At 49.6% G+C, this 26103-nt stretch overlaps 1 protein-coding gene across 1 annotated transcript in view; it reads right to left on the bottom strand.

Moving 5' to 3' along the window:
* The window catches only part of LOC144128578 (uncharacterized), a 146547-nt gene that overhangs the window by 87803 nt on the left and 32641 nt on the right, over positions 1-26103 (bottom strand). The window contains exon 2 of the mRNA XM_077662079.1: positions 19231-19414. Coding sequence (XP_077518205.1) covers positions 19231-19340 — 110 coding nt within the window. The 5' untranslated portion in view covers positions 19341-19414. The remainder of the gene's footprint in view (positions 1-19230; positions 19415-26103) is intronic.

Genomic DNA, 26103 nt, shown 5'->3' with positions numbered 1-26103 from the left:
ATATCCTCATATTGTTTTGTGTGCATTTCTTTACTTTGAGATATTATGTTATTTTTCAAATTGTTTCCCATATTCCCTACAGTTTGTTTGACGAATTAAATTTTCCAGTAAATATTCAGTCTGTGCGTAATACCTTCCATTTTTTAAAGCAAGTTCTTTAAGCTTCGTTTCTTACGTGTGACACAACGTAGTGAGTCTGACATTCTCTTAAATAATAATAACCAAGATCCACAGAAGCAGTCATTTCCTCTCACATTTGGGAAAGACTTAAGTGACAGTAAGTTGATTTAGGTTGGCGGTTTTCAAAGGTGTTACACCTCACTATGCACAAAAATATACCATGTACGCGCTGTCGTCATAGCAATGCCTCTGGAGAGGGCAGGTCACTAGCTTTCGTGGCGTCTCTTGAGGCTCCCATTCTGCAGAAAATCCGGCGGCGTCGTGCGCGAAACACCCCCGGCGAACAAACCTAGGTGGGATACCTAGGTCACGTGACCTTGTGGCGTCGCCACAACCTGCCCACCGTGGCAGATGGCAGTTAAATTTGTGATCGGTCGCACGTGCCCCACCGCATCGCACGTGCCCTATCGCAGGGCAACAGCTGCAGCACAGCGCCAGGAGCGGTATGGTACACCCAGGCAATCTATGAATGTGAGAATGACCAATTCCGCACATACGGGCCTTAACCGATTAGCTACCGCGTCGGGGCTTATGAATGCGATATAGAAGAGCACCTGCGGCGGTGGCGAGCCTGGACTTCTTCCTTCTGCTTGCGTCTAGGTGCGGCATCACTCACGGAAGCGAGACACTGTCACGTGGCTGGCTGAGAGCACGGACTTAATGCGGCTCACAAAAGAGCGGTGTGCCAACTTGGGCCCACAAGCAGGGACAGCTCGGCGGCGCCTACAGCAGAAAGCGTACGTGCTGGGCGGTCGTCGAAGATCAGGATGCTGTCGGCTGTGCTCACGTGCCGACGAACTTTTCCAGAAAAATTGTTTTGCCATTATATCAGGCGCTGGGCTTCTCTTTGTCAGCGAGTTACGCGCTTGTTTCGGGGCTTACCGCTAAGCTACGCCACTACAGCCCAAGGACACTACGCGCTCTTATGGACCGCTATATATAGGAGTCCGCTGTAAATAGAGTTTTGAGTTGGCTATATCTTATCACACATCTCGGACTTCCCTCTCTAACTGCCGACGAATACGCTTTCAAAATAACTAGATACAATTATAAAACAGCAAAAACTAGGAACTGTAACTGCGTTTGGCAAAGTATACGATCCGGAGTTCCCGGGTTCGAACCCGACCGCGGCGGCTGCGTTCTTATGGAGGAAAAATGCTAAGGCACCCGTGTGCTGTGCGATGCCAGTGCACGTTAAAGATCCCCAGGTGGTTCTAAATTATTCCAGAGCCCTCCACTACGTCACCTCTTCCTTTCTTCTTTCACTTCCTCCTTTATCCCTTCCCTTACGGCGCGGTTCAGGTGTCCGCCGATATATGAGACGATACTGCGCAGTTTCCTTTCCCCCAAAACCAATTATTATTATTATTATTATTATTATTATTATTATTATTATTATTATTATTATTATTATTATTATTATTATTATTATTATTAAAGTATACGAATGTCACGAGACCAAAGAACGACGTCGTGTAATGTTTTTTGGCGCAGCGTTGGCGCAACTCCGCGAAAATGCTCAAACTTGTAGCAGCATATAGCAAGTTTGATGGTGGTGATGATGATGATGATTGTTGGTGGCGGTGGCGGCGGCGGTGGTGGATTTTAATGGCGCAAGGACATCTATGGCCAAAGAGCGCCATGGCACAAGGTATTTCCCTTCTACTCAAGGTAGGGTCAACGACCGATTTCCCAAGCATTTCACCCTAAATAAGCCGAGCACCAGGCCAAGGGAAAGGTTGTACTCATTGTAACATAGATGGGTACCGGCGGCACTGGAAATAGAACCCCGCACCTCCCGCATGATAGCAGGTTTAGTGCAAATGGAGCAGTTTAGGCGCAACATTCCCACCACTGTACGCCATAAGCTCAAGTACCTCAGGAGACCTCCTCATCTAGACTGCATTAGCGTCCGTTGACTGGTGTATCCAGGGGTTTAAGAGTAGACCTGATACAGATAAAACGACTATGCAACGCCGATGGCAACTTCGGCATCGTGGTGCAGGTGACACATACGTCACCACCGTCCACTTTCACGATCAGTGTTCCAACCAATTCCTGCGAAAGCGAGATTTCCAATAACATTTAACGCAACAGCATTGTAGCAGACGTTCGAGGGAAACCGCCGATGTCCTCTGACGAAAATCCGGATTGGTCTAGAAGGTCGTGACTTCAGAAGCATGTGACATTGCGCGGGAAATTTAAACAGCCCTCAACGATCACACAGTACAACAGTGATGACGTCACTACGCAATTCCTCATTGGTTCACAGGGTTGTGACGCCACAAAGAGTTAAAATTTATCAAAACATCAGACAAACTGTGATTATAAGGTCGCAACATGACTAAAACGTCATTGTGACGTGTAAAAATATAAATTAATTGCGCTGAAAAAAAATTAGGGGGGGGGGGCAGTTGGCATTCTAACCCGGGACCCTTAAATCGCGAGTCAGAGGCTCAGTACATCTAGGCTTATTTCTTTCTTTATTACCTATCTAGGCACATTTGACGAACTTGGTTAAATGGAGGCCTTTTATGTTGTGGGCAATAAAAAAAATAGCTTCCGCTCCTTAGTAGCGGCGGCAAAAGGCACTGGCGGCAGTAGGAGCGCGTGGACAGTTAACGGTGCATGTCGAGTTGTGTAGACCTGGGCCTCTAACGCTATCCCGTTCTACTTGATAGAGGTTTACTTGTAAGTTCCCTTTGCTATAATCCGTTCATTCAGATTCCCTCGAACGTATTTGCATGCCTGCGAGCCCGCCCTTTCGTAGTGCGCAAGCAACTGAGGCTTCTGAAGTTAGTTTTTCGCGTTCTCGCTCGCAAAGAACGTAAGCAAAGTTCGACTTCTGCAGGGCGCCGACTTCATAGCGAACCGTTCGGCCTACCCTAAGTTACGTACACCGCACGGCTTCACTGGCGGCGTGGGAATGTTTGCCTCGGAGGTCTGCAGCAGTTAAGACTTCCTCCAGTCGAAGCCTCTCCTGTCCCAACGTCAGGCACGCGCGGCCTCATCGTTGTCCTCTTGGCATAAATAACATCGTGCATGTCTGCGCGAATCCCGTTCGCGAAGAGTCGCGACCGCTTGCGGCCAGTTATCCGACGCCTATAGGGCAGTTCCGGAGGGCTCCCGCGGTTTGACTGGAGGGTTACCTGCCTCCCTTAACCTCACCTAAAAAAGAATCTTGCTTCCGTCAGCGTAATCAAAATAATTCTTCAACACAGGCCGCTTCGATGTGAGCACACAATATGTTTTGCAGCCCTAGGCCCAATAGCTCTCTCTCTCTCTCTCTCTCTCTCTCTCTCTCTATATATATATATATATATATATATATATATATATATATATATATATATATTATATATATATATATATATATATATATATATATATCCTCTAAGCTGTCTGTCTCTATGGCTTTAGAAACATGTGCAACGGGGTCTTATGACGTATATTTAGTGAAATACATTTGAAGCCAGCGAGTAAAACTACGTAAAGAGAACGAAACGAAAGGCACACATAAGCCCAGACAAAAAAAAAAGGCACAGGTGTGCCTTTCGTCCAGTTCTCTTTGCTCACTTTTACTCGTTCGCTTCAAATGAGCCGACGTGGACCGCCAGGGCGTCCTACTTCAAATACCTACGCGGCAAGATACATGCTGTAGGCTATTTCTCAGCCCGACAGCACACAGGCACAAGCTCGGGGCAACGTAATAAAACGAAGCGGTTTTACTGCTCCCGAATGGCGCGAATATCCAAGAGTAGTCCAAGGGCGTGCCCAGCCGAGAGCACAGGCGTCGAGAGAGAGGGGGACGACACGGCTCTCCCGGCCACCGCCCGCGGGGCATAAGAATAATATTAATAATTAGTTTTTGGAGAAAGGAAATGGCGCAGTATCTGTCTCACATGTCGGCGGACACCTGAACCGCGCCGTAAGGGAAGGGATAAAGGAGGGAGTGAAAGAAGAAAAGAAGAGGTGCCGTAGTGCAGGGCTCCGGAATAATTTCGACCACGTGGGCATCTTTAACGTGCACTGACATCGCACAGGACACGGGCGCCTTAGCGTTTTGCCTCCATAAAAACGCAGCCGCCGCGGTCGGGTTCAAACCCGGGAACTCCGGATCAGTAGGCCGCGGGGCAGGTGACTGGTTTTTCTCGTGTTCTTTTTTTGCCGCGGCATGCATTCTGTGCTTTCACTGTCTGCTAGAGACTGTGACTGACTGTGCTATGGTTTTGGTTTCCTTTCTTTTTAGCAATGTTTTTGTTTTTTACTGCTTTGATTTTCCCTTCAATTAGTTTTTTTTTGTTTCGTTGGATCATTTAGCTCCCTTTCAATGATCCTGCATTAGCGATAAGCCTGGCAAAGCGTTGCTGGTTCGCCCCCCCCCCCCCCCCTCTCTCTCTTTTTCTTCCGTTTGTGTCGCTCTTTACATTCTCTGAGAGGAACAATAAAAGGGTAAAAGGGTAAGAGGGACGAGTTGGGGAATACAAGCGCGATACCAGTGTTCACGGATTGCAGGCCCTACAATATCTCAATGAAGACTGCAAATAAAGTGCGAGAAATCATTTGGACTCCGAGAGCAGGAAGCTGAAACAAAGCAACCAAGATCGAGGCAGCTCAAAGAGCCCCCACTGCTACACAATTCTTGAAAAAGTGAAGACTACCTGGCAGCAGGCATAGTAAGCATACCTCCGACTTTCAATGGCACTTGGGCTGCAGGACTGCAGAGGATTCCGCGGAAGCGAGGAAGAAAGCGTTTGGTCCCTTCCCATTGCTAGTTTGTGCGGGTGCGGTAATGAGCCGCGCAGGGGAGGATGCGTCCGAAGCTGTGTCCGAGATTCATCATGTCGCTGCTCGGGGGACTGAGGTCCTTTGTCGCGCGTCTTGATCGGCTCGAGGGCGTGCCACCTTGGCACTTAGTGAGCCCAAGTGCGTATTGAGTCGAAGCGAGCGAGTGAACCCAAATGAGTCGTGAGTAGAAATGAACGAGTGAACCCAAATGAGTCGAAGTGAGCGAGTGAGTCCAAATGAGTCGTGAGTCGAAATGAGTAGTGAGTCGAAGTGAGTCCTGAGTCGTAACTGATGGCTGAATCCGGATGAGCCGTGAGTCTGAGCGAGTCCAAATGAGTTGCGAGTCTAAGTGAGTCTGAGTTCATGAGTCGACTGAGTCCGCGCCTGTGCGAGTCTGACCAAGCTTTTGTGAGTGAGCCTGAGTGAGCACGTGATTTTGCCGAAGTATGGTGCTGACAGTAGCGATAGAATTTGCGCTTAATCATCCTTGTAGCCCGCACATGACATGTTACAAGACAATTGTCACCCAGCCAAGTAACTGCTCTACGCGCAGAACGACACTGAACGACGTTACGCAAGCAGCCCAGCCTGTTTGGCGACGAAACTGAGCCTCCGGGCCTAAAGAGGAACGTTACGTAGTGGAGCGCGCCCTCACAAAGCACAACGGAGCCACTTAATCCAATGGTACCGCGCTCCTGACTTGCGCACTTCGTTAATTCTCTCTCCTCTGAACATCCGTAGCCAGCTACTGCTGCGGCGTGCCAATCATGGATACTGACTTCTAATTTTCGGTTGAAACTGGTTTTCCAAAATTGAATTGCGCGTACTTGCGCGTATCTATTCCTTTCCGGTTTAAACCGAAAAGTGCACAACCCTTATCTATAACGTACGTATACCACAAAATCAAATCAGTTTTCCCACCTTGTAGATTTACACAACCGGGGCCGGAAGGGGGGGGGGGACGGGAGGGGGGGGGGGGGGTTAACTGCAGGAAGAACCTGCTTGAAGACAATTTGACCGGCTTCATACAGCCGCTTGGAGCAGCGTTTTTTTTTCCTTTTTTTTACAACACTGCACTCAGAAAAGCAAGTTTACCAGCGTTCAGCGTTGCCGTACATCGCTGACACAGTCCAGACCGTTTTCTGTCTCGAGAAAAGATTCAGCTGGTTCGGTTCGCGCGCTACCGCGCGCCGCTTTCCTGGGAACCTGTAATTCGTTCAGCCAAGGCCGACACGTACAGGCTCTATACACAGCGTGCGCAGCGGGGAATGCGGCCCTTCGTATCCCGTTGGAAGCGGCTATCTCGAGCCCGCGCGCGGTCCTCTACTACACGCGTCCGGTCCGCTCCGTACACGAGTTTCCGGCAAATTAGTGATGCTTCACACATCACCCTCCTGGTATGAGGCGTAACGCGCTTCTTGGTGCATCCACTGTGCTCGCTGCCGTGAATAAAACCGACCTCAAAAAATAATTTCTTGCTTCTGTACTTTAAAAATATTCCCGGACTTTTGCGGAGTGTATGCTCCAATCGGCACGCTCGTATCGGTGCTGGAAGATATTTAAAGCGCAAAAACTGAATCGCCACCATTTGGAAATTCACACTGAAACAGTGATACACTGCAAACGCGAAAGCAGTAAAAAGGGAGAAAGCTGTCCCTTAGCGCACTTCCTTTACGGGGCAGAGTATTCTGCTCAAGCCCTGGGGTATACCTTTATTGACACTAAAATATGGAACACCTAGGGCTGGCAACGGAAACAAACTGCCTCTTCAAAGTTCCAGCAGTTACGAAGATTTTAACTGAGGTTTCAACCTCCTCTATTTTGCTAACCTCAAGACCTCTGGTACCGCGTTTAAAAGCCTCTTTCCATTGCTAACTGCATCAAGTTGCTGCTGCACAGTTTTCGTGACAAATATATAGTATACAGTCCAAGGGGTTTGGTTCCAAACCGTGTAGCGGGCTTCTTTAGCACATGTGACAGTTCTAAAGATCTCAGAATGGTTGAGGACTTACCTCCTGCCTTCGTAAGATTAGGGCCCCTGAGTATGCAAGAGGACCCAAACTGCACCGCTCAGAGGCAGACTCCTTGAGCTGTATAGTTTTGACTAACACTGCACCTCCGTTGCCACGAGTCAGCATTCCGTATATTTACCGATCGAAATCTATCCAGAACTCGGGCACCACACCTGAAAGGTAGCGCACGAGAGGACAGCTTACTCCCCTTTTTAATTCATCCCACATAGGCGCACTCGTGTTTAGAGTGTAAAACCAATTCTCATCATTCCATAGCTGAGAAGAAAGTCCATATTTTGGAAACAACCGGGAGGGGGGCCCGTTCCATTTCTGCTACAGCTTAAATGGTTCCAAAATGTTCCCTCAAATATTCCGGCCCAATTCGCGCAATGCATTTCTTGCGCGCTCGTCCTGGACGCCTCTACGTGGTGGAACGCACTCCTCTCACAGAGCAACGGAAGCAGAACGACGCGCTCCGATGATAACGCGAGGATGAAGACAAGTGGGCACACGAAGCCCAGTAAACACTCCAACGATAGAGGGCTCCCCAGGCGTCGCCACATTTCTCGCTGGGCCGCTGCATGCAACTGGCGCTATCGCAGGGGAAGCGGCAGCGGAACCAGCCCGGAGAGGAGACGATTCGACATCCTCCTCGCCCGATGAAAAGGTCCGTGTAGCAACTTCCGCGACCCTTTCTAAAACGTGCTACGCCGGCCCCGCAGGGCATTTGACGATGGCACCGGCGACCAGATAGAGCGCGCAGTCTTGGGGCGAGAACTGGCGCCAACGACGAAGGCAAACAACAATCAGCGCCTGGGTCCTCCCCGAAGAAGGGAGCGGGCGGACTGGGGAACCACTCGGGACCACGCAACAGGGAAGACGGTGCCCGAAAGGGGGAAGAAGAGGGGGAGGGGGACGAGCGGAGGGAAAAACAAACAAAACGGCCGAAAGAAAGCGCCGGAAACAGTGACGGCCGCCGATTGCGTTTGCTCGGCGGCCATTTTATTTTTCCCGTGTCTTTTCGTTCCGTTTCGCTTTAACCGCTATTTCCGTTTTCCACCGAGGAGCGCGGAACAGAACAAAAAACGACGGGCTATTTTGCCGCACGCGCACTGCGACGTGAAAGAGCACAAATATATATATATATCGTTCCGGGGCAAAAAAAAAAAGGCAAAACGAGACGCGGCCCCCCGTTTTATTTTGCGCACCGAGGGAAAAACGCGACCGGCAAAGGTCCCCTCGGTTTCGGGCTCTTTTGTCTCCAGCATGCGAATACGGAAGGAAGTTCGACACACGGAGCAGAGCGCGGTCCAGGGGCATAATAAATTGGATCTCCCTTTGTGCCGAGCGCCGCGGCAGTAATGAATCAAGCGCGAACTTATTAGGAAGGCAGAAATGGAGACACCCCCTCACAATACGCCGGAGGAAAGCGGCCGTTGAAGGGAGAATAAACAGTTCCGCCGAAAATGGGCGGAACAGGGGAGGGCGACGGGCTCTGCGGTGTAGCGCACAGGTACTATAAAACGCCGTCTCGGTCGGAACGATGGAAAATTGGCAGCCTGGGACGAGAGAACCGCGCTGCGGATCAGGGCGCTTTTATGCGGCTCGACAGAGAAGAGCGCCTTCGCGCGCATTCCAGGCACGTCGCGGGAACCGCACGTGCCGCAGACAGTGGCAGACGGCAGAATGCGTCTCAGCCCCGCAACGCGCTGCGCGTCGCAGATAATATCAGCCGCAGAGAATTTCAGCACCGGTGATTAATACCTTATGGCTATAGGCAAGCACGGCAACGCCTTACCGTCATGGACGTATATGGCTGTGCCAAAACCCTCCAACATTTACCCAAATCGTTCACTCAGACACATTTCTAGGAGCAAAGTCAAGCTGTAAACAGCTAGAGACAGCAGCTAGAGGCGCAGAGGGCTTGCTCTAACGTCGATCGCTCACTGCAAAAGCTGACCCCTCCACTCGAACCAACATGAATTTGAACGGCACCCATTGCTACATCGCGAAGCAATGATGAGATAATTTCAAATTACGCTTCTGAGTCATTTTATGTGTCGTAGTATGCACACACAGCTGTACCGAAAAGTAGCCTAATTGTCTCAACCAAATTATTCATTAACAACGTCCTCCTCGAACAAGTATATCAGTTCTTTTTCTACACTTCGTTCTGTTACATATGTGGGCAAGTGGCAACAAAATTCCGGAAGAAGGGAGCCCGCAGGTATCGCAGGGTGAAGCCCGGAAATAACGTCGAGTCCGAAACAACCATATCTGAGGATCCCCCCTCTCTCTCTCTCTCAAAAGTGCCTGGCTACGCGGCTCCAAGCGTCCCGAGTTTCCGTGTTACCACACACCACGACACCGATTACCGCTGCAAGAGAACAACGGGCAGTGGCGCGACGACTGCGCACAGCATTGGACGTACGCGACCTCATTTTAGTGAACGCAGCCTTTCCTGCTTCATTTCCCATTGTCACGTTTGCCATAGCACGGCGAAGTGCCTCAACACCTTCCGTTGGCTTAGTCACTCTTTAGCATAGGACGGCGGACTCACTCGGGCTCACTCAGGCTTATTTCAGTTTGTGATCTGAGCCATGAGTAAGTCCGGACTCACATTCAGATCATAATCTGAGTCATGACTGAGCCCGGACTCGCATTCAGATCATGATCTGAGTCGTGAGTGAGTTCGGACTACTATTCAGATCACGATCTGCGTCATGAGCCCGGGATCACATTCAAATCATGATCTGAGTCGTGAGTGAGCCCGGGCTCACATTCAGATCATGATCTAAGTCATGGTGAGAGTGCGCTCACATTCTGATCGAGATCCGAGTCCTCCTGGTGCAGTCCGGTAGAGACTGACCTACAAGACCAAATAAGTCCATGATGTGAGGCTGGATCCGTGATGCCGATTGGCCACGAGTTTGCAACGTTCATAAACTCGAGTTTCCTGCGCCATCGTAATACTGAATACGCTTCTGGTCGAGGTGATAACGATGGATGTAGATCAATTTCATTGTTTCTTGCTACGCATGTAATTTTTGTGGCTGCTGCGCTCAGAACATTACCAAAAGGCGAGAAAAGTTGATTAGTCGCCGCATTTGGTGTCGTTGGACATTAGCTGACGTTTGCTGTATCGCGGTTGTTCTCGTTCTTCCTTTGCTATTTTCTAATTGGTTGGCAAACATTGGAGAGGCAGCTACAGGTCTTTAGGCCTCACAGCCAGGCCTCGCTACAGGTTAGCTGCAGCTATGAGCTCATCATATCACCGTGATTGTAACAATTTTTCTGGCATTTTAAGCGCGTAACAAGCGCACTAAGGCGTAAAAGTGATTCAGCTGTCATATGTGTCAGGTTATAGATGTCCTGAGTCAAGGTGAGCGTGGGCGAGTCCTGAGCTGAAATGTGCGAGTGCGCTCGACTCAGTGAGCGCAAATGAGACGTGAGTCAAAATGGGTGAGTGAGTCCAGGTGAGTCGTGAGTGACCCCAGGTGAGTCGTGAGTCCAGATGAGTCGTGAGTCGAAATTAGTTCAAATGAGTCGTGAGTTCAAATGAGTGAGTGAGCATAGATGAGTCGTGAGTCTGGGTGAGAGATGAGCCACTACGAGTGGTTGATCCCGGATGGCTGGTCAGCCTGAGTGACCCCGAGTTGTGAGTCTAAATGAGTTTGAGTTCGAGTGAGCCCGAACCTCTGTGAGTCTGAGTGAGTCCACAGGTTGACTAAGCTTTTGTAAGTGAACCTGAGTGAGCGTTCGTGAGTTCGCCGAGGTATGCTATATGGCAGAAAGTTTTTCTCCGAAACGAGGATACCCGCCGCGGTGGCTCAGTGGTTAGGGCGCTCGACTACTGATCCGGAGTTCCCGGGTTCGAACCCGACCGCGGCGGCTGCGTTTTTATGGAGGAAAAACGCTAAGGCGCCCGTGTGCTGTGCGATGTCAGTGCACGTTAAAGATCCCCAGGTGGTCGAAATTATTCCGGAGCCCTCCACTACGGCACCTCCTCCTTCCTTTCTTCTTTCACTCCCTCCCTTATCCCTGCCCTTACGGCGCGGTTCAGGTGTCCAACGATATATGAGACAGATACTGCGCCATTTCCTTTCCCCAAAACCCAATTATTATTATTATTAAACGAGGATGAAACGCTCATTGGCGGCAGGATCAAGCTATCCCTCGCAGGGCATCGCTCCTAAGCAATCATGGCTCGTCAGATGACCAACTGCGAACCGTTCACCTCCGAACCCAAGCGATGCGTTTTATATGTGCGAGCAATGTGTTTTCGGAGAAATACCTCACTGAGGGTCTTCCTGCGCTGCAGTTGCGCCGAACGAAAAAAAAAAAAAAACTAGGGAGGTTGGAGGAGCACAATGCTTGCTGGACCTGAAATCGCTACGTAGCGCTATTTCTCTCTAGCCACCATAGCAGTGCTACTTTCCCGCCACGCTTTCAAGTCGAGCTGCGACGACAGTTATCAGGGCCGGCGGCGCGCCGGTCACGCGCCCAGAAAAAAAAAAAAAAACTTTCCAAAAGTCCCGATGCCAGAAGCCGACATGCGTGGGACGGAAGCGCCATCTGTGGAGCTGAGAACGCAATACCGAGAGGGGAGGGACGGAGAGGGGAGGAAAATACGCGTGGAAGCGCTCGCGCAAGACAGATGGCGCCAACAACTCGCACCGCGTAGCATCGCGTAGAGGAATGTTTTTATATCTTCTAAAGCACTATGCCACTTATACTCATGCGTTGTAGCGTGCGTCAATGAGCAAGCACTGCGTAAAACACTGCGCCGATCGACGACCATGCGGCGAATCGTCCCGCCGGCTCGCTCTTCAAACTAGGCCTCGCGCAAGTCCGAGACGCTGTCTACACGCATCAAGACAAAACCAGGAGCCCCAAAGGACATCCTTGCCGCACAGGGCGAACTTCGTCGGGCAGCGACAGGTTCTCGAGCCGACTTTTTTTTTGGGTTCAGGTTCAGCTCGAGCTCAACTCCAGAGCAACATTAAGCTTCGGTTAAAACCGTTTCATATGGGCTCCGGTTGGAGAAAAAGAAGAAAAAAAACGCGGCACGTTCCCCGCGCCGACATCGCAGTATGTCACAAAGGCAAGAGAAGGAATAGAGATAAAAATTAACGTTACTAAATAACGACATATCGAACGAACCCGCCGCGGTGGCTCAGTGGTTAGAGCGCTCGGCTACTGATCCGGAGTACCCGGGTTCGAACCCGACCGCGGTGGCCACGTTTCGATGGACGAAACGCAAGGGCGCCCGTGTGCTGTACAATGTCAGTGCACGTTAAAGATCCCCAGGTGGTAGAAATTATTCCGGAGCTTTCCACTCCAGCCACCTCTTTCTTCTTTCACTCCCTCCTTTATCCCTTCCCTTACGGCGCGGTTCAGGTGTCCGCCGAGATGTGAGGCAGATACTGCGCCATTTGTTTTCCCCGAACACCAATTTTTTCGAACGCTAAAAAGGTCGTGGGCATGGGGCATCAGAGCGCACTAGTCACCCTGTTGGTCCGACTCCATAAATCGGTACGTTGGTTTTTTGGGGAAAGGAAAGGCAAACTAACTGTCTCACTTATCCGTCGACAAATCAAGCGCGCCATGTGGGAGAGGGGAAGGTAGGAGTGAAGGAAGAAAGGAGAGAGGTGGCCGGTCATGCCCGTAGTGGAGGGCTCATGAATAATTTCGACCATTAGGGGATCTTTAACGTGAAACGTGAACTTCCATCGAACAGAGCACGGAACACGTAGGAAAATAGGAGAAGGGGGGGGGAGGGGGGGGAGAGACTTTGGAGGGCCACTGGGCACTGAAAGAGACAGTGCTCCAGATTGGCATAGGGTGAGGGGCAGTCGGTACAGAAGAGACGCAGGCAAACTGGGGTGAGAGGGACACTGGCGTGAAGCCAGCAGAGGATGTGAAACAATACTGCCGAGTTTCGCACTATTATGTAATTGCCTCACGAGTGTATACTTTTACACGTGACGACAAGCTTGTTTCACGCACCTAGATCGAACACTACAGCGGACATGATGCGATTAGTCCAAGCGCTAGTCATCAGTAGAATAACGTACGGACTTCATTTTCACAAGACCACGAAACAGGAAGAGCAACAGATTGACACCATCATAAGAGGGGTATACAAAACGGCGCTTAATCCTCCGCCCAGCACCTCAACAGAAAAACTTCACGCCCTTGGCCTTTTCAACACATATTTCGAAGTCTAGGAAGCAGTCCTCACACCACAAACAGTCCGACTCCAACAAACACAAGCCGGCCACGCCCTTCTTAGGCGTGTAGGCACGACAGCGAATATACGAGCCCTGGATTCTCAATCCCCCCTAGAGAAACTGCAAAGAAATAAAATCAAAGTAGCTCCGATACTGAAGCGTAATTTTTTTATAGCGTTGTTTATTGCCTCTGGGCATAATGGGGGTTAGGAAGAAAAGAGAAAAGGAAGTAATGAAAAGAGTGGGTGGGTGTTAAATAAAGCAGGAAAGATGTGCCGATCTAATGAAGGCGACGAGGGGACGGTGATGTGGCCCCTGCGTCCAATCAATATATGAGGACGGGTTGTCTGGGTGGAGACCCGCTGCTGTCAGGTGGCGAATTCTAGTTGGCTTCAGTGCCGGGAAATCCCACAAGTGGTGAATGTCAGCCTCAGTGTCTTGTGAGTTGCAGACTGGACATCCTAGGCGGGGATATAAGTGGCGAAATTGAGGCCACGTTCGAGTAACTACCGTCCCATAGCAGTGACATCTGTGGTTTATAGGGTGGTGATGCAGATAATAAAGGACAGATTGCAGGCTAGGGTGGAGAACGAGGGGGTGCTAGGGGAGCTACAAAACGGGTTCCGGAAACAAAGGAGGTTGGAGGACAATCTGTTTTCATTGACGCAGTGTAGAGAGATAGCTGAAAAGGAACACAGCCCCTTATGGCTAGCATTTCTGGATATTAGAGGAGCCTACGACAACGTTATTCAAGAGTATTTGTGGAACTTACTGGGCACATTGGATGTGGAAGATGGAGTAAGTAATCCTTTAATATATATATATGTAACAGAGTGCTCGTAAAATGGGGAAAAAATGTATCAGGGCCTGTAGAGATACAGTGGGGGCTTAGGCAAGGATGTCCAGCCTCCTTTTGTTGTCCGTGTTGTACCTGCAAGGATTGGAGACCAAGCTAGAGAGGAGCGGACTAGGCTTCAACCTTTCTTTTTTCAAGCAAGGGAAAGGATTAAACAGTCATTACCGGGACTAATATACGCGGATGATATAGTGCTAATGGCTGACAACAAGGAAGACTTGCAGAAGTTGATAGACATATGTGGTACAGAGGGAGGTAGATTAGGTTTCAAGTTTAGTAAGGAAAAATCTGCAGTCATGCTATTTAATGATGAGGGCGGCGAGCATAGAATACAGGAGTTCACGCTAGAAGTTGTGGGTGAGTACAAGTATCTTGGGGTGTGGATAAATAACGGTGCTGAGTATCTGACAGAGCATGAAAAATATGTAATGAATAAAGCTAGCAGAAATGCAGCTGTCATGAAAAATAGGGCACTGTGGAATTACAATAGGTATGAAGTGGTAAGAGGAATCTGGAAAGGGGTGATGGTTCCTAGCCTGACTTTCGGTAATGCGGTCCTGTGCATGAGACCAGATGTTCAAGCAAGGTTAGAAATCAAAGAACGCGGCGTAGGGAGGCTAGCATTGGGAGCCCATGGCAATGCACCAAATCAGGGGGTACAGGGTGATATGGGATGGGCGTCGTTCGAGAGCAGAGAAGCTAGCAGCAAGATAGCATTTGAGGAACGATTGAGAAAGATGGGGGAAAAGCAGTGGGCTAGGAAAGTTTTCAGATACGTGTACATAAGCAATGTTGACACGAAATGGAGAAAGCGAACTAGAAAATTGACAAGCAAATATCTGGACAGCAGTAGGGGGGCAAATCAGCAATTATCGGTTAAGAAAAAGGTTAAAGAAACAGAGAGAGCTCTGTGGAAAACAGCGATGCTGACGAAATCGGCACTGGGGACATACCGGACCTTTAAGCAGGAAATTGCCAATGAAAATATCTATGATAATTGTAGGGGAAGCTCTTTGTTGTTTGAGGCCAGGACGGGAGTTTTGCGGACTAAGACATGTAAGACTAAGACATGTAAGTCAGGTACCACGAGATAGACACGTTGTGCGGATCGTGCGGAGAGGAGGAGGAGGAAACGGCTGAACGCTTGACACTTTTCTGTAAAGGGCTTCACCCTACAGTGGAAAGCAGAGGGGCTGATTTATCCACAGCATTGGGGTTTAAGGACAGTGAAGGAAAAGTAGATTTTAAGCGGGTAGAAGTAACCAAGCGAAGGTTATCTGATTGGTGGCTAAAATCAAGTCATGGCTAGGTGCTTGAGCCACCGCCCGATTTAAAGGGTTGAGCCTTATCCATCCATCCTATCGTCGCGTCTGTGTCCGCATACGCTGAACTAAGAGCGGGATATGTGAGAAATTCCGTAAAGTCCCGAGTTCCCAAGTGTGAACGAGCCATAAAGCTGTACTAAGGCTAAAAGGTAAAACGTAGCGTCGTCCGACCACGTTGACATGTCAACAGTGGCCGCAAAACTACTTTCGCGGGTGTCGCCTCGACTGCCAGGAGCACTGTAGCCGGGAAAGACCAGTGTGGTGAAGTTGCCAGACTTGATGCGCGCGAGTAGGCTAAAAAGTCCGTGGTCCGCCGCCAGAAAAAAACGTTCTCGCATTTCTCGCGTGATTCGGTCCGCGGACCTCGTAGGCCGGAAGGGAAACCCCAATTGACCGCTAGTCCGCGGGCCAAAACAGGTCCGTGGTCCGTCGTGTGGACACACCTTAAGTGTAGCGTACCCCTTAGTATAGACTAGCGTTGCTTCTTTTGAGATCCATAGAAGTTATAGCGCCACTACGCAGAGTTGCCAACAGCGCTTCGCTGCCTCGCACCATTACTCGTTCACAACGAGCTCGCTACGTGTGTGCGAACATTCGCAGCAATATTCGATTCATATTCAACTCGGTTCGTTACTGCCAATATTCAATTCATATTCGATTCGGCACCACAGTTACACTATTCGTATTCTATACGTGCAGTAACTGCATGCCCAGGTATCAGGGCTCAGATCTATGATTCTTAAGTATATAGTGAGACGTCTTGTCAACGCCGCAGAACAACCGGGAAAGCAAGGAAGCGTTTTTTGTTTTTTCCAGCTTCAGAAACAAACAATTTCGGGGTACTAGAATGAATAATACTAACGAAAAAAAAAGGCTTTTTGGAGTTTTCGCGCGGCCGCGCACTCCCTTTGTACTGTTTCCTAATAACAAGCCCGACTTCCGTCCCCTGGACAAGCAGCAGCAGGTACCACCACGGTGCCCACAGCAGGCTCGACCACCGCGGAAGGGGAAGAATGAGCGGATGCGCCCACTCATCGGTCAATCCGGCGTCCCGACCTCGATCGATGGGGCTTCCACGACACGCGCTCCCCCGGCAGCGCACATCTTCCCCCCCCCCCCCCCCCCCCAGCACACTGCTCGTCGGAGTCACACACGCGTGCTTTCGCGCGTTCTTTTCCTTTTTTTGTTTTATTTCGCGTCCGCCAAAATACACGACGTTTTAAGCGCGAAATGATTTCAGCTCGCATTGTCGGCAAACTCGCCGAACAACGCACCGAAACCGCAGCGAACCCGAGAGCAAACCTGAGGCCGGGTCCTTCCTGAAACACTGCGAAATATTTCATCCAAATGGCGCCCGGCAGAAAGAATAAACAAAAAGAACCTTATAGCCCCGAGCGGGACTCGAATCTTTGACGTATTACCCAAAGCACGACCATTAGCTTGGCATCCGTTCACCCTCTTGGCCCTCCTCACTGAACCGTGGCCTATACCCCGTCGCGGTATGTGCCAGGTCAGTAAGGCAACAACAACCAGTGCCAGCGCAAACAGAGCACGTGTCCTTGGCCAATCCCCCGCAGTGCGCACGCGCCATTAACTCCTTGAGGACAACAACAGACAGAGCAGCTTCGTTCCGCAATGCATTAGACCACTCATCATCTTCTTACTGCAACCATACGTAGAGCGAAACAGTAAGAAACTACGGCTGACGTAGAAAAGCTACAATGCTATGAGGATTCAATGCAAAACAGCCAAACAGCCACTGAAGTTTGATGATATTTAAGCATACGTTGCAGTCGCTTCTTTAAAATACCCTCTCATCGGCTGTGCGTTAGAACCCGCTGGATGCACACTACTCACGAACTAATATACCGAAGGCAGTCTGACGGATCAGAACAGTTTTTGCAGCTTTGAACTTTCTTGCTATCAAGAGCTCTCACTGATTTCAACAAGGTGCAATACGTTCACCGAGACGGTGTCTGTACTGGATCAAGCATCGCACAGAGGATCTCTGTGACGTACGTGTTTTCAGCGCAGGTCTATACAAAACCAGAATACCACGCACTGCCAAATGCTTTAAATACTTGGGCGACTTCCTCGTAAGTGACGAATTCTGTTACAATGGTCGAAAGGTACTCTGGTGTGAGTTACTGTATCAGCCGGTTTGAGACTATGAACGGCGAAACATCAGCGGACAGCTAAACCTGCTTGAAGAACAGAAAAGTGGGCCAGCTGGCATTCATTCGTGTTGAAGGGGCGCACAAAACATATGACAGCCGCCGGAAATGTTTACACGACACGAACGGTGACTAGTGAGTGATAGTCGTGTCGAATAAAAGTCTATCTGGCTGTTGTCCCAGTTTTTTTTTTTTTACCTGTGTTAACATGAAACCCGTAGTTCATTGCGGGCTAAACAGTTATTGGGGCAGTGGGGGAAGAATATTTGTGTTATCACGTGAGAGATGTTAAAAGAACATTTCACATTAGCGTCTGGCGACAGCTTACGCGCAGCGCCACTGATACGATACAGTTGCTGGACTCCGCTGACGTGTGAAATGCCCGCGAGAAAGAGAAAATTCAATTTCTGGGCAACTAATTGATGAGAAAGTTTGCTAGATGTTAAAAAAAGGGGGTTGGGGGTGTTCTAAACTACGCATCGGCCCATTCCAGAGAGCGCAAGCCAGTCCCTCCTCGACGCTGTGAGTATTCCTATGTTCACTTTGCCCGAACGTCCAAGCAAATATATAAAGGCTCAAAAAAGCACACTACCCTGCAGAGAAACTTGTCGCTCCAGAGGCTGAAAATCTTGCGAAGGTGATGAACAAAGCAAAAAAAAAAAAAGCCGTGTTCGAGGAATTTACATTTACCGATGTTGAACACAGTCACTCGCCGAAGCTTACGAATGTTAATAAAAGACACGAAGCTACATGTGTACTGCAACACCGAATCTGCGCTCACATCACCCGTGAGCACACACTGTTAAAGGGACTCTGAAAGGGGCTTTAATAAAGTTGCGGAATGCCTGTGATGTTAAAGGACGCCTCTTCACGAATACTGTCCAAGAATTTTTTTTGATGCGCTTTGTAGAATCTGAGTTGTCTGTAGATAAAATATGAATTTCAGCGTCTTCGCGCCTATCCTTCAGCTCTGGTCACTTTGTGCACGCTGAAAGGTCGGCGCTCCTCCGCCGGCCCGAGCGCCGGGGGCGGAGCTTCCTGACCCGCTGGAGCTACGCCGCATATTGGTCGCAGTATGGTAGCTACCTGACGTCTGAAAGAATCTAACCAATAGCCATCCCTGATTGGTATACGCAGGAGCGTGCGACGGAGGAGGGTGCGAGCATGACATAGTCGACGGAAAGGGCTCGCCAACTTTCGCGCGTGATTGTAGGTCCTCTGCTGCGTGTAGAAGTGTATTAATTCGCTCAGCTGTTCATGACAACACAATGCAGCGATTGAGCGAGCTGATGCGCTCTCCTCGGAAGGCGTTTCGGAGCCCTTTTAAGCCTCCGTATACCGTGCACACGAATACACGTACACCACACGAATACCACCACACGGAGGGAAACCCAGCCGCTCCGCGGGCGCGCTTCCCGATTTCAGCACAGCGCATCTTTCCCGACATTATGTGCGCGGGAGAAGAAAGAAACGCGACTGCATGATGACGGACCAGCAGCGGAAAGTTGCACATCGTCCGCGAAAGCAGCTCAGCCATCGCTCCCACGGCACCGCTGCCTGTGGCCCAATGCTACGCAGAGGGAAACGCAGTTGGGCCGATCCAACAATTAAGCCTTCGCCTTTCTTTGGCTTCGGGGAGTGAAGCATGCCGCGTGTACTCACTTCATGTAGTAGATGCGGCCCGTGGGGTCCACGTGAGCCGTGCATCCTCGCCGGATGCGCTGGTTCAGCTGCGCCAGGTACAGGGCCGTGGCGTCGACGGCGTCGCCCATGACGTCACCGCCAGGGCAGCTGCTGCGCTCAACGCGGGGGCCCCTTCATGCCCGCTCTGCGCCGTCGTCGCCGCCTGCGGGGAGAAGACGCCAGCGAGGCGCTGTCAGCGTTGGCTCTCCCCGCGTGTCGCTGCTGCGACCCCTGCTATTTCAAAGAAGTCTTTACTAAAGGCACGGCTCGAGTCGCACATGATTCGGGGGCGGGGGAATCAATAGCACGCCGCTATGGAGCGAAACAACGCGTTCAGCGGTGCCGTCCGCGATCCCGGATCCAGCCTTTGTATTAGAGAGTTTTAGTGCTACCACTACCATCAGCAGCTAATGCTTATGCACATTGGCCAGGGGCTTCCCCAGAAACTGAAGTCAGGAGGGTTGTCTCAATCTCTAGGGAAGGGGGGGGGGGGGGGGGGGGGGGGGGTGCTGAGGGTAGAACAGAAGCGGTAGTCATTTTCAATTTTTATTTGTGTCATTGATGTGTCGCGTAGGACCATCAATTGTGACTCCAACAATCATGACAATGATTGAGAACAGTTTACTTCACTCTACACATGGACTAAACCTTTTATGAACGGACAAACCTAAACAGCAAGGACTACACAAAATGCGCCGAAAGCAATGCGGCAATTCAAGCTGCTAGCAACGAACTTTATAAATAAATCCAGCTGTTCAAAATTTCGTTGAAAATGCTTATAACGTGTGGAATAGCTTCATGAGAAGTCATGGCTTCTTCCACCACAACAGCGAGTTGACGGACTAGTTGATTCTGCATGCTGAATGTGCAGCACCCAGGTGTGTGTCCTTTTGTCGCTGTGCCTTGCGCTGTAGTACATTCACATTCCGCCCCAAGCCAGTTATGGACGATGTGTCCCTTCGTGTACATGGATATCAAATAAAATTCCCCATTATGCCCACAAAAAAAATTACCAGTGGTTTAGCTATGGTTAAACCTGGAGAGACGCAATAGCTACAGCTGGCCGAGTGGAACTCCCTCAGTCGAATTGCAAAGTCAGTCTTTCACCGCTCCGTTTCGCTGGGCGTTCCTTCTTCATCTTCGTCCCTGGACGTGGATTCACTCTTTCCCCCACACCCCCCACACTCGGTTTCGCAGGCGCGCCGCGACGCGCCGCCGGCAGCTGCTTCGCACCACGGGACCAACCACGTGACCAGCCACGGCGCCGCCACGGAGCTTAAGGGGTGCCACGCTGAAGGCTCAAAATGCTAGCGCAATGTAGCTATCGCTACAAAAGCGTTACGAATTAAAGGAGTGCCTTCAGAAAAACAAGTGGGGAGGTGGTACCTATACGTGTCCATTCGCATACGTAGTAAATGCGGCATACGTACACATGTAAATTAAGTAAAGAAGGTCCAAAAGTCAGAGACTGAGGGAGCACCTCCTCTAAGTAATAACAAGAAGTAACAAATTGAAGGAGAAGCGAGCATACAGTGCACTCAATTTATCGAGGAAAGAATAAGAAAGAAGTTACTGAAAAACACGAGCAGAAATTGTCGAACGCACAGTTGACACCAAGCTTATTTTTGGCTGCAAACAGAATTAACAGAATAAACAGAATGCCAAACAAACAGAAAAAGTTGTTCAAACTCCTGCGCGGCCACATCATATGTCCTCAGCACATGGCCTAGAGGTTTGAGGATCCGCCTCGCATGCGGGATGTGCGAGGTCCGAACCCCAGAGCCGCTGGGTACCCACCGGTTATCGAATGGGCACAAGCTTTCCATTGGCCTGATGGTCGGCTTCTCTGGTATGAAGTGTTCGGGAAATGAGTCTTTGATCACCCCCCCCCCCCTTTTTTTTCTTGTATAAATGAAAAAAAAAACGCGACATGGTGCTCTTTAGCAAAAGATGTCCTTGCGCCACGAAAATTGATCAGCATCACTATTGAGCATAGCAAGTTTCGCGTTCCTTCAAAAAAAAAAAAAAAACATGAGGTACTGTAGGCTATTTTACATTGTTCCCGTTCCCTCGTCTCTGTACAGGATTCGAAGCCAACAGTGTAATTCTCAGACTATACTTATATGGTCATTTTCCACAGCTCAGGCTTCGTTTCATTCCGAGCTTCGCATCACACCACTGTGAACAGTTCCAGTTATTGCGGCACATATGTAACTTCTTTGAATATACTGTACTGTTTAAATTACTCGTACAATTTCCTTTTTATATTTCTGTTTTTATATAGGGTGCTTCACCTCAGACTAGATAATTTTTAAAATAGGCTTTTAACTTATAAGAGCGATTTTTTCGACACAGCACTGTCAGCGGTGTATAGTGCACCGGAATACAGCTAAGATGTGCTAACTAGCAGGCTGGTTAACTAATACTGAAGTTGACTTTCAAACTATAAATTACTGTTAAGCTCTTTAATTATTCAGAAGCGTGTAGCGCCCCCGCAACTAATATCCATATCAGTTTTTAATTCGTTTTTCAGGAAAGTAAACGGCGCAGTAATTGTCTGACATAACGGCGGACAGCCAAACCGCGCCGTAAGGGAAGGGAGAAAGAGGTGCCGAAGTGGAGGGCCCCGGAATAATTTCGACCACCTGGGGACCTTTAACGTGCACTGACACCGCACAGCACACGGGCGCCATAACGTTTCGCCTTAATCGAAACGCGGCCGCCGCGGTCGGGTTCAGACCCGGGAACTCAAGCTCAGTAGTCCAGCGCCCTAACCACTCAGCCACCGCGGCGGGTATATCAGTTTTTAGAATTTTGAAAACGCACTTACCCTCGGCGCTGCGCCCAACAAAATTTGGTTACATCGCGCCAAAATACATGCGCCTTCGAGAAGCTAGCAGGAAAAGCAACTTCTCAAGTGCGTGTAATACTCGTCGAAATAGCCAAATTTTGTTGGGTCACAGCACCGGAGGTAATGGTGTTTTCGAAATTTTAGAAACTGATATGAATATTATTTACGGTGAGCTACGCTTCTCAAGAATTCAGGAGCCTAATAGTAGTAATTAAAAATTTTACTATTCCATATTATATTTGGGGGAGGGGGGTTCACGTACGTCCCAAAGCGACAGGCTATGAGGGACGCCTTAGTGAAAAGCTCCGGAAATTCCTACCCCCTGGGGTTCTTTAACGTGCACTGACATCGGTCAGTACGCAGGCCTCTAGAATTTCGCTTCCACCGAAATTCGGCCGCCACGGCCGGGATCGAGGCCGCGTCTTTCGGGTCAGCAGACGAGCACCACAACCACCGGTGCACCGCGGGGGCTATTCAATATTATTAGCCAGCCTAATGGTAGTCACGTCTTGGCTGTATTCCGACGTACTACACCGCAGACAATGCTGGGCCGAAAAAAGCACTCTTGTAACTCGAAAAGCCTATTGCAAAAAAAAATTGTGTAAAGTCTCGGGTGAGACACCTGTATATGTCACTTGTGGCTCGAAACCAATTGTGCACTTGAGCCTCCTCCTTCTCATAGAAATGTTGACTATAGTCTGCCAATACACGCGCCAATGCATTTTCGTGTTTACTATCAAATTCTTGCATAAAAAGCCCCGTCATTTGGCGTTCGTTTCTTGTTTGTGCGCGACTTTTTTTCTGTGCTGCCACTTTCCTTTATACGATCTCCAAGCGAAATGTTCCGGTAAACACTGTTTTTGCAGTGCCCCCCTTGTCTGATAGACCATTTTTTTACGTCGCAACATTTAGTGCTTCGCTCTCATAATTGCGTTCTTCCAACGTCTGCATTGTTTCTCTCTTTTTCTTTACATTATACCGCTGTACTGGGACTGTTTCGTTGTTCCCAAACGCGTAAGATATTCCTCTTCGTCGACGTCGTTGTCATTGCACGGTCGAATCCCGTCCGTGGCGGCCCCATTTTCCCAGAGGAGAAAAGCAGAAATGTCACAGTGCTGTGCGGTCAGAACCCCAGGTAGTCTAAATTAATTAATCGGGGCCCTGCACACAGTTCCCGTGCAGCTTCGGGCCGTTCAAAAGCCACACAGTATTATTACCATCAGACTTTCGGCCATTTAAAGGTAAGTTCGGCGACAAATTACAGCAGAAATATACGCTTCGGAAACATTGGGGCCAACCTAAATTCACTTAGCGACGACGTAAGGCTGCATTCCAAGGCGGCAAAATGAGGAAATTGGCCACCCTTGGAGTGCGCCCCCCCCCCCTCCCTCTCCTCCCTCCCCTCTCGCAGGAAAGGCAGCAGCAGTAGGAGCCAACTGCCAAGAAGCGTCCAAGGGGTTCCCTAGGTATACGCTACACAGGCGCTGGCGGTTTCCGAGCCACGCTGGAGCTGCACACGGCCAGGCCGGCCACCCTACGCAACTGCGCGCCCACGAAAGGTCCAACAAAAACGCCGCTAAAGGACAGCGAGAAGACGAGGGAAGGCAGAGCCAATCTTCTGCACCTCGCGCAACGACCCTCCGACAGCCGCAGCTCGCGAGTGGCTGACTGGGCAGCGCCCACCTCGGCAGTCGCTCAGTCCCAAGACAGACGCGAAAGCAACTACGCTCCGGACTCCTTCCGATAAGTCGGACCAACCTCTAACCAACCACCCCCTACCTGCTGAGCACTGTGAGAGCTGTCCGCGAACTGCCGACCACAACTCCCACCAGAGAGCGCAACGGTGCGAGCTGCTCAGCGATAAGAGAGCCGCCTGGACCGATCAAGTTTCCCCGCAGACAGGAGAAGGTGCGTAACTATAAGCACCTCTGACGGCCTGCAAAGGGCGCCTCAACGGGGCAACGCGGCGTCCTGAGCTGGCGGCTGGCGGTCGGCAAACGAGCGCGGCTCTCCACCGTCGGTCCCGTCCATTCGCTGAATTAAGCGACTCCCGCCACCGCGGTGCAGGGTGGCCGTGTGCGGCGACGCATGTCACTGCGACATCTTCGGCGGATGAGCGCAAAGCGTGCCTCGTGCCGTGCGACGCACGGAACAATTAGGCGCTGAGGAACTTGCTCCCTTACGACGCGGGGCGAAACTGATGACAGCTGAAACTAAACTGCACGACGCCGCATAGAACGCTGGAGTAGACATGCCCGTATGTCCAGCGTATAGCGCCGACGGGCACCCTTCGTCGATTCTCCGCCATGGGAAGCAAGAACACGGTTGCGTTGTGTTGTGTTGGGTTTTATGGCACATAGGCAACTGAAGCCATCATGTGCCATGAAAAAGGTATAGGAAAAGTATTTTGTTGAATATTATAGAAATGTAAGAATCATCCCTGGTGTAGAGGCCCTCAAACGTTAATACTACCCAGTCAATACATGCACAAATTTTATAAATGGCTACTAGTAAAAGCTTTAAAGAGGGCTGGGTAATTAACCTCAGTAGCTTTCCTTGGCTGCGCAATAAAAATAAAAGACTCAGCCTTCTTCTCAGGCAAGAGAAAGTGGCTGAGGTGCACTAAAATTCAAACAAACCGGTGGGTAAAAAATTTGGAGTCTCTTGAGAAATCCCGTTTCGTTAAGAAAGCTAAAACACATGATATATCAACATCTCCTAAAAGCAGTGTGGGATGAAAAGGAATGTATTCGTTACAAAACTGAGTAAAGTACTTTTTTCTTAGTTTTTCCAGTTTCGCACAAGAAATTAAAATGTGGTTAATCGTAACTTCATGTCCGCATTTTTTGCAAACAGGTTGATCTTCTTTTGTCAGCAGGAAATTGTGTGTGAGGTGCGTGTGTCCTATACGAAGACAGCAGATAATCACATCCTTAAAACGTTCCTCGTGGGTGCAGGATTTCCATTCACCTATAATTAGTTTTACATTGTGTAGTTTGTTATTTACTTCGATGTCCCACGCGGACTGCCATTTCTGTCTTATGTTACGATGTATTAAGTTAATGCAATCTTTTAATGGAATATTTACTTTCTTGATTTGCTCGTCACGTGCTTGAGCAGCGCAGAAGTCTGCTCTCTCGTTGCCTCTAATTCCGATATGACTCGGTACCCAGCAGAGTTTTAGGTTTTGTCCTTTAGCTGTGGCTATTACTATGTTGTGTATTGATATCACCAAGTATAGGAATGACTGCATTTCTAGAGTGGAGAGCTGTAAGTAAACTTAGGGAGTCTGTGTAAATAATACTGTTTGTGAGGTTCTCTTTTACTATTTGTGCAATGGCTACAGACACGGCATAACATTCGGCAGTGAAGATTGATGCACACTGTGGTAGCCTCACTACATGGTTGCAATTCCCTTGTACGACTGCACTTCCAGCGTAAAAATCTGTTATAGAGCCATGCATCTGTATAAAAAGCTGTGCAAGTACTGTATTTTTCCTGGAGTGCAAAAAATTCTTGTGTTATATGCTGTGGTGGAGTTTGGTTTTTTGCCGAAATGTGTAAGAGTGAGATCACAGATTTCCGGGAAATTGTACCATGGCGGCAGTGGATCTCGTCTTCCAGCAATGCCAGGCAATGTGCAGTACGCCGAGATTTTAGCACATACCTTCAAAACGCAAGAGCAGTGGCTTGGTTCTTAGCGGTTTGTTGTTAAACAGTATTCTGGATGGGCACTTTGTGACTATTTGGTGACAGATGTGTTTAGGTAGCGCACGGATTTTTAGAATGTAGGAACACGTGAGCATCGTTCTTCTGTCTATAAGTGATGGCTCGTTCGTTTCTACATACAGACTGTTTATGGGCGACGTGCTGTATGCACCAGTGGAAAGATGCAAGCCTAAATTATGTACTGGATCTAGCCGTTTAAGGTACGACGGCCTCGCTGACCCATACACTATACATCCGTAATCCAGGGTGGAGCGTACTACAGAGCGGTAAAT

Source organism: Amblyomma americanum, chromosome 4, assembly GCF_052857255.1.
Source record: "Amblyomma americanum isolate KBUSLIRL-KWMA chromosome 4, ASM5285725v1, whole genome shotgun sequence".
NCBI lineage: Eukaryota > Metazoa > Arthropoda > Arachnida > Ixodida > Ixodidae > Amblyomma > Amblyomma americanum.
This window is presented reverse-complemented; position numbering and strand designations above follow the sequence as displayed.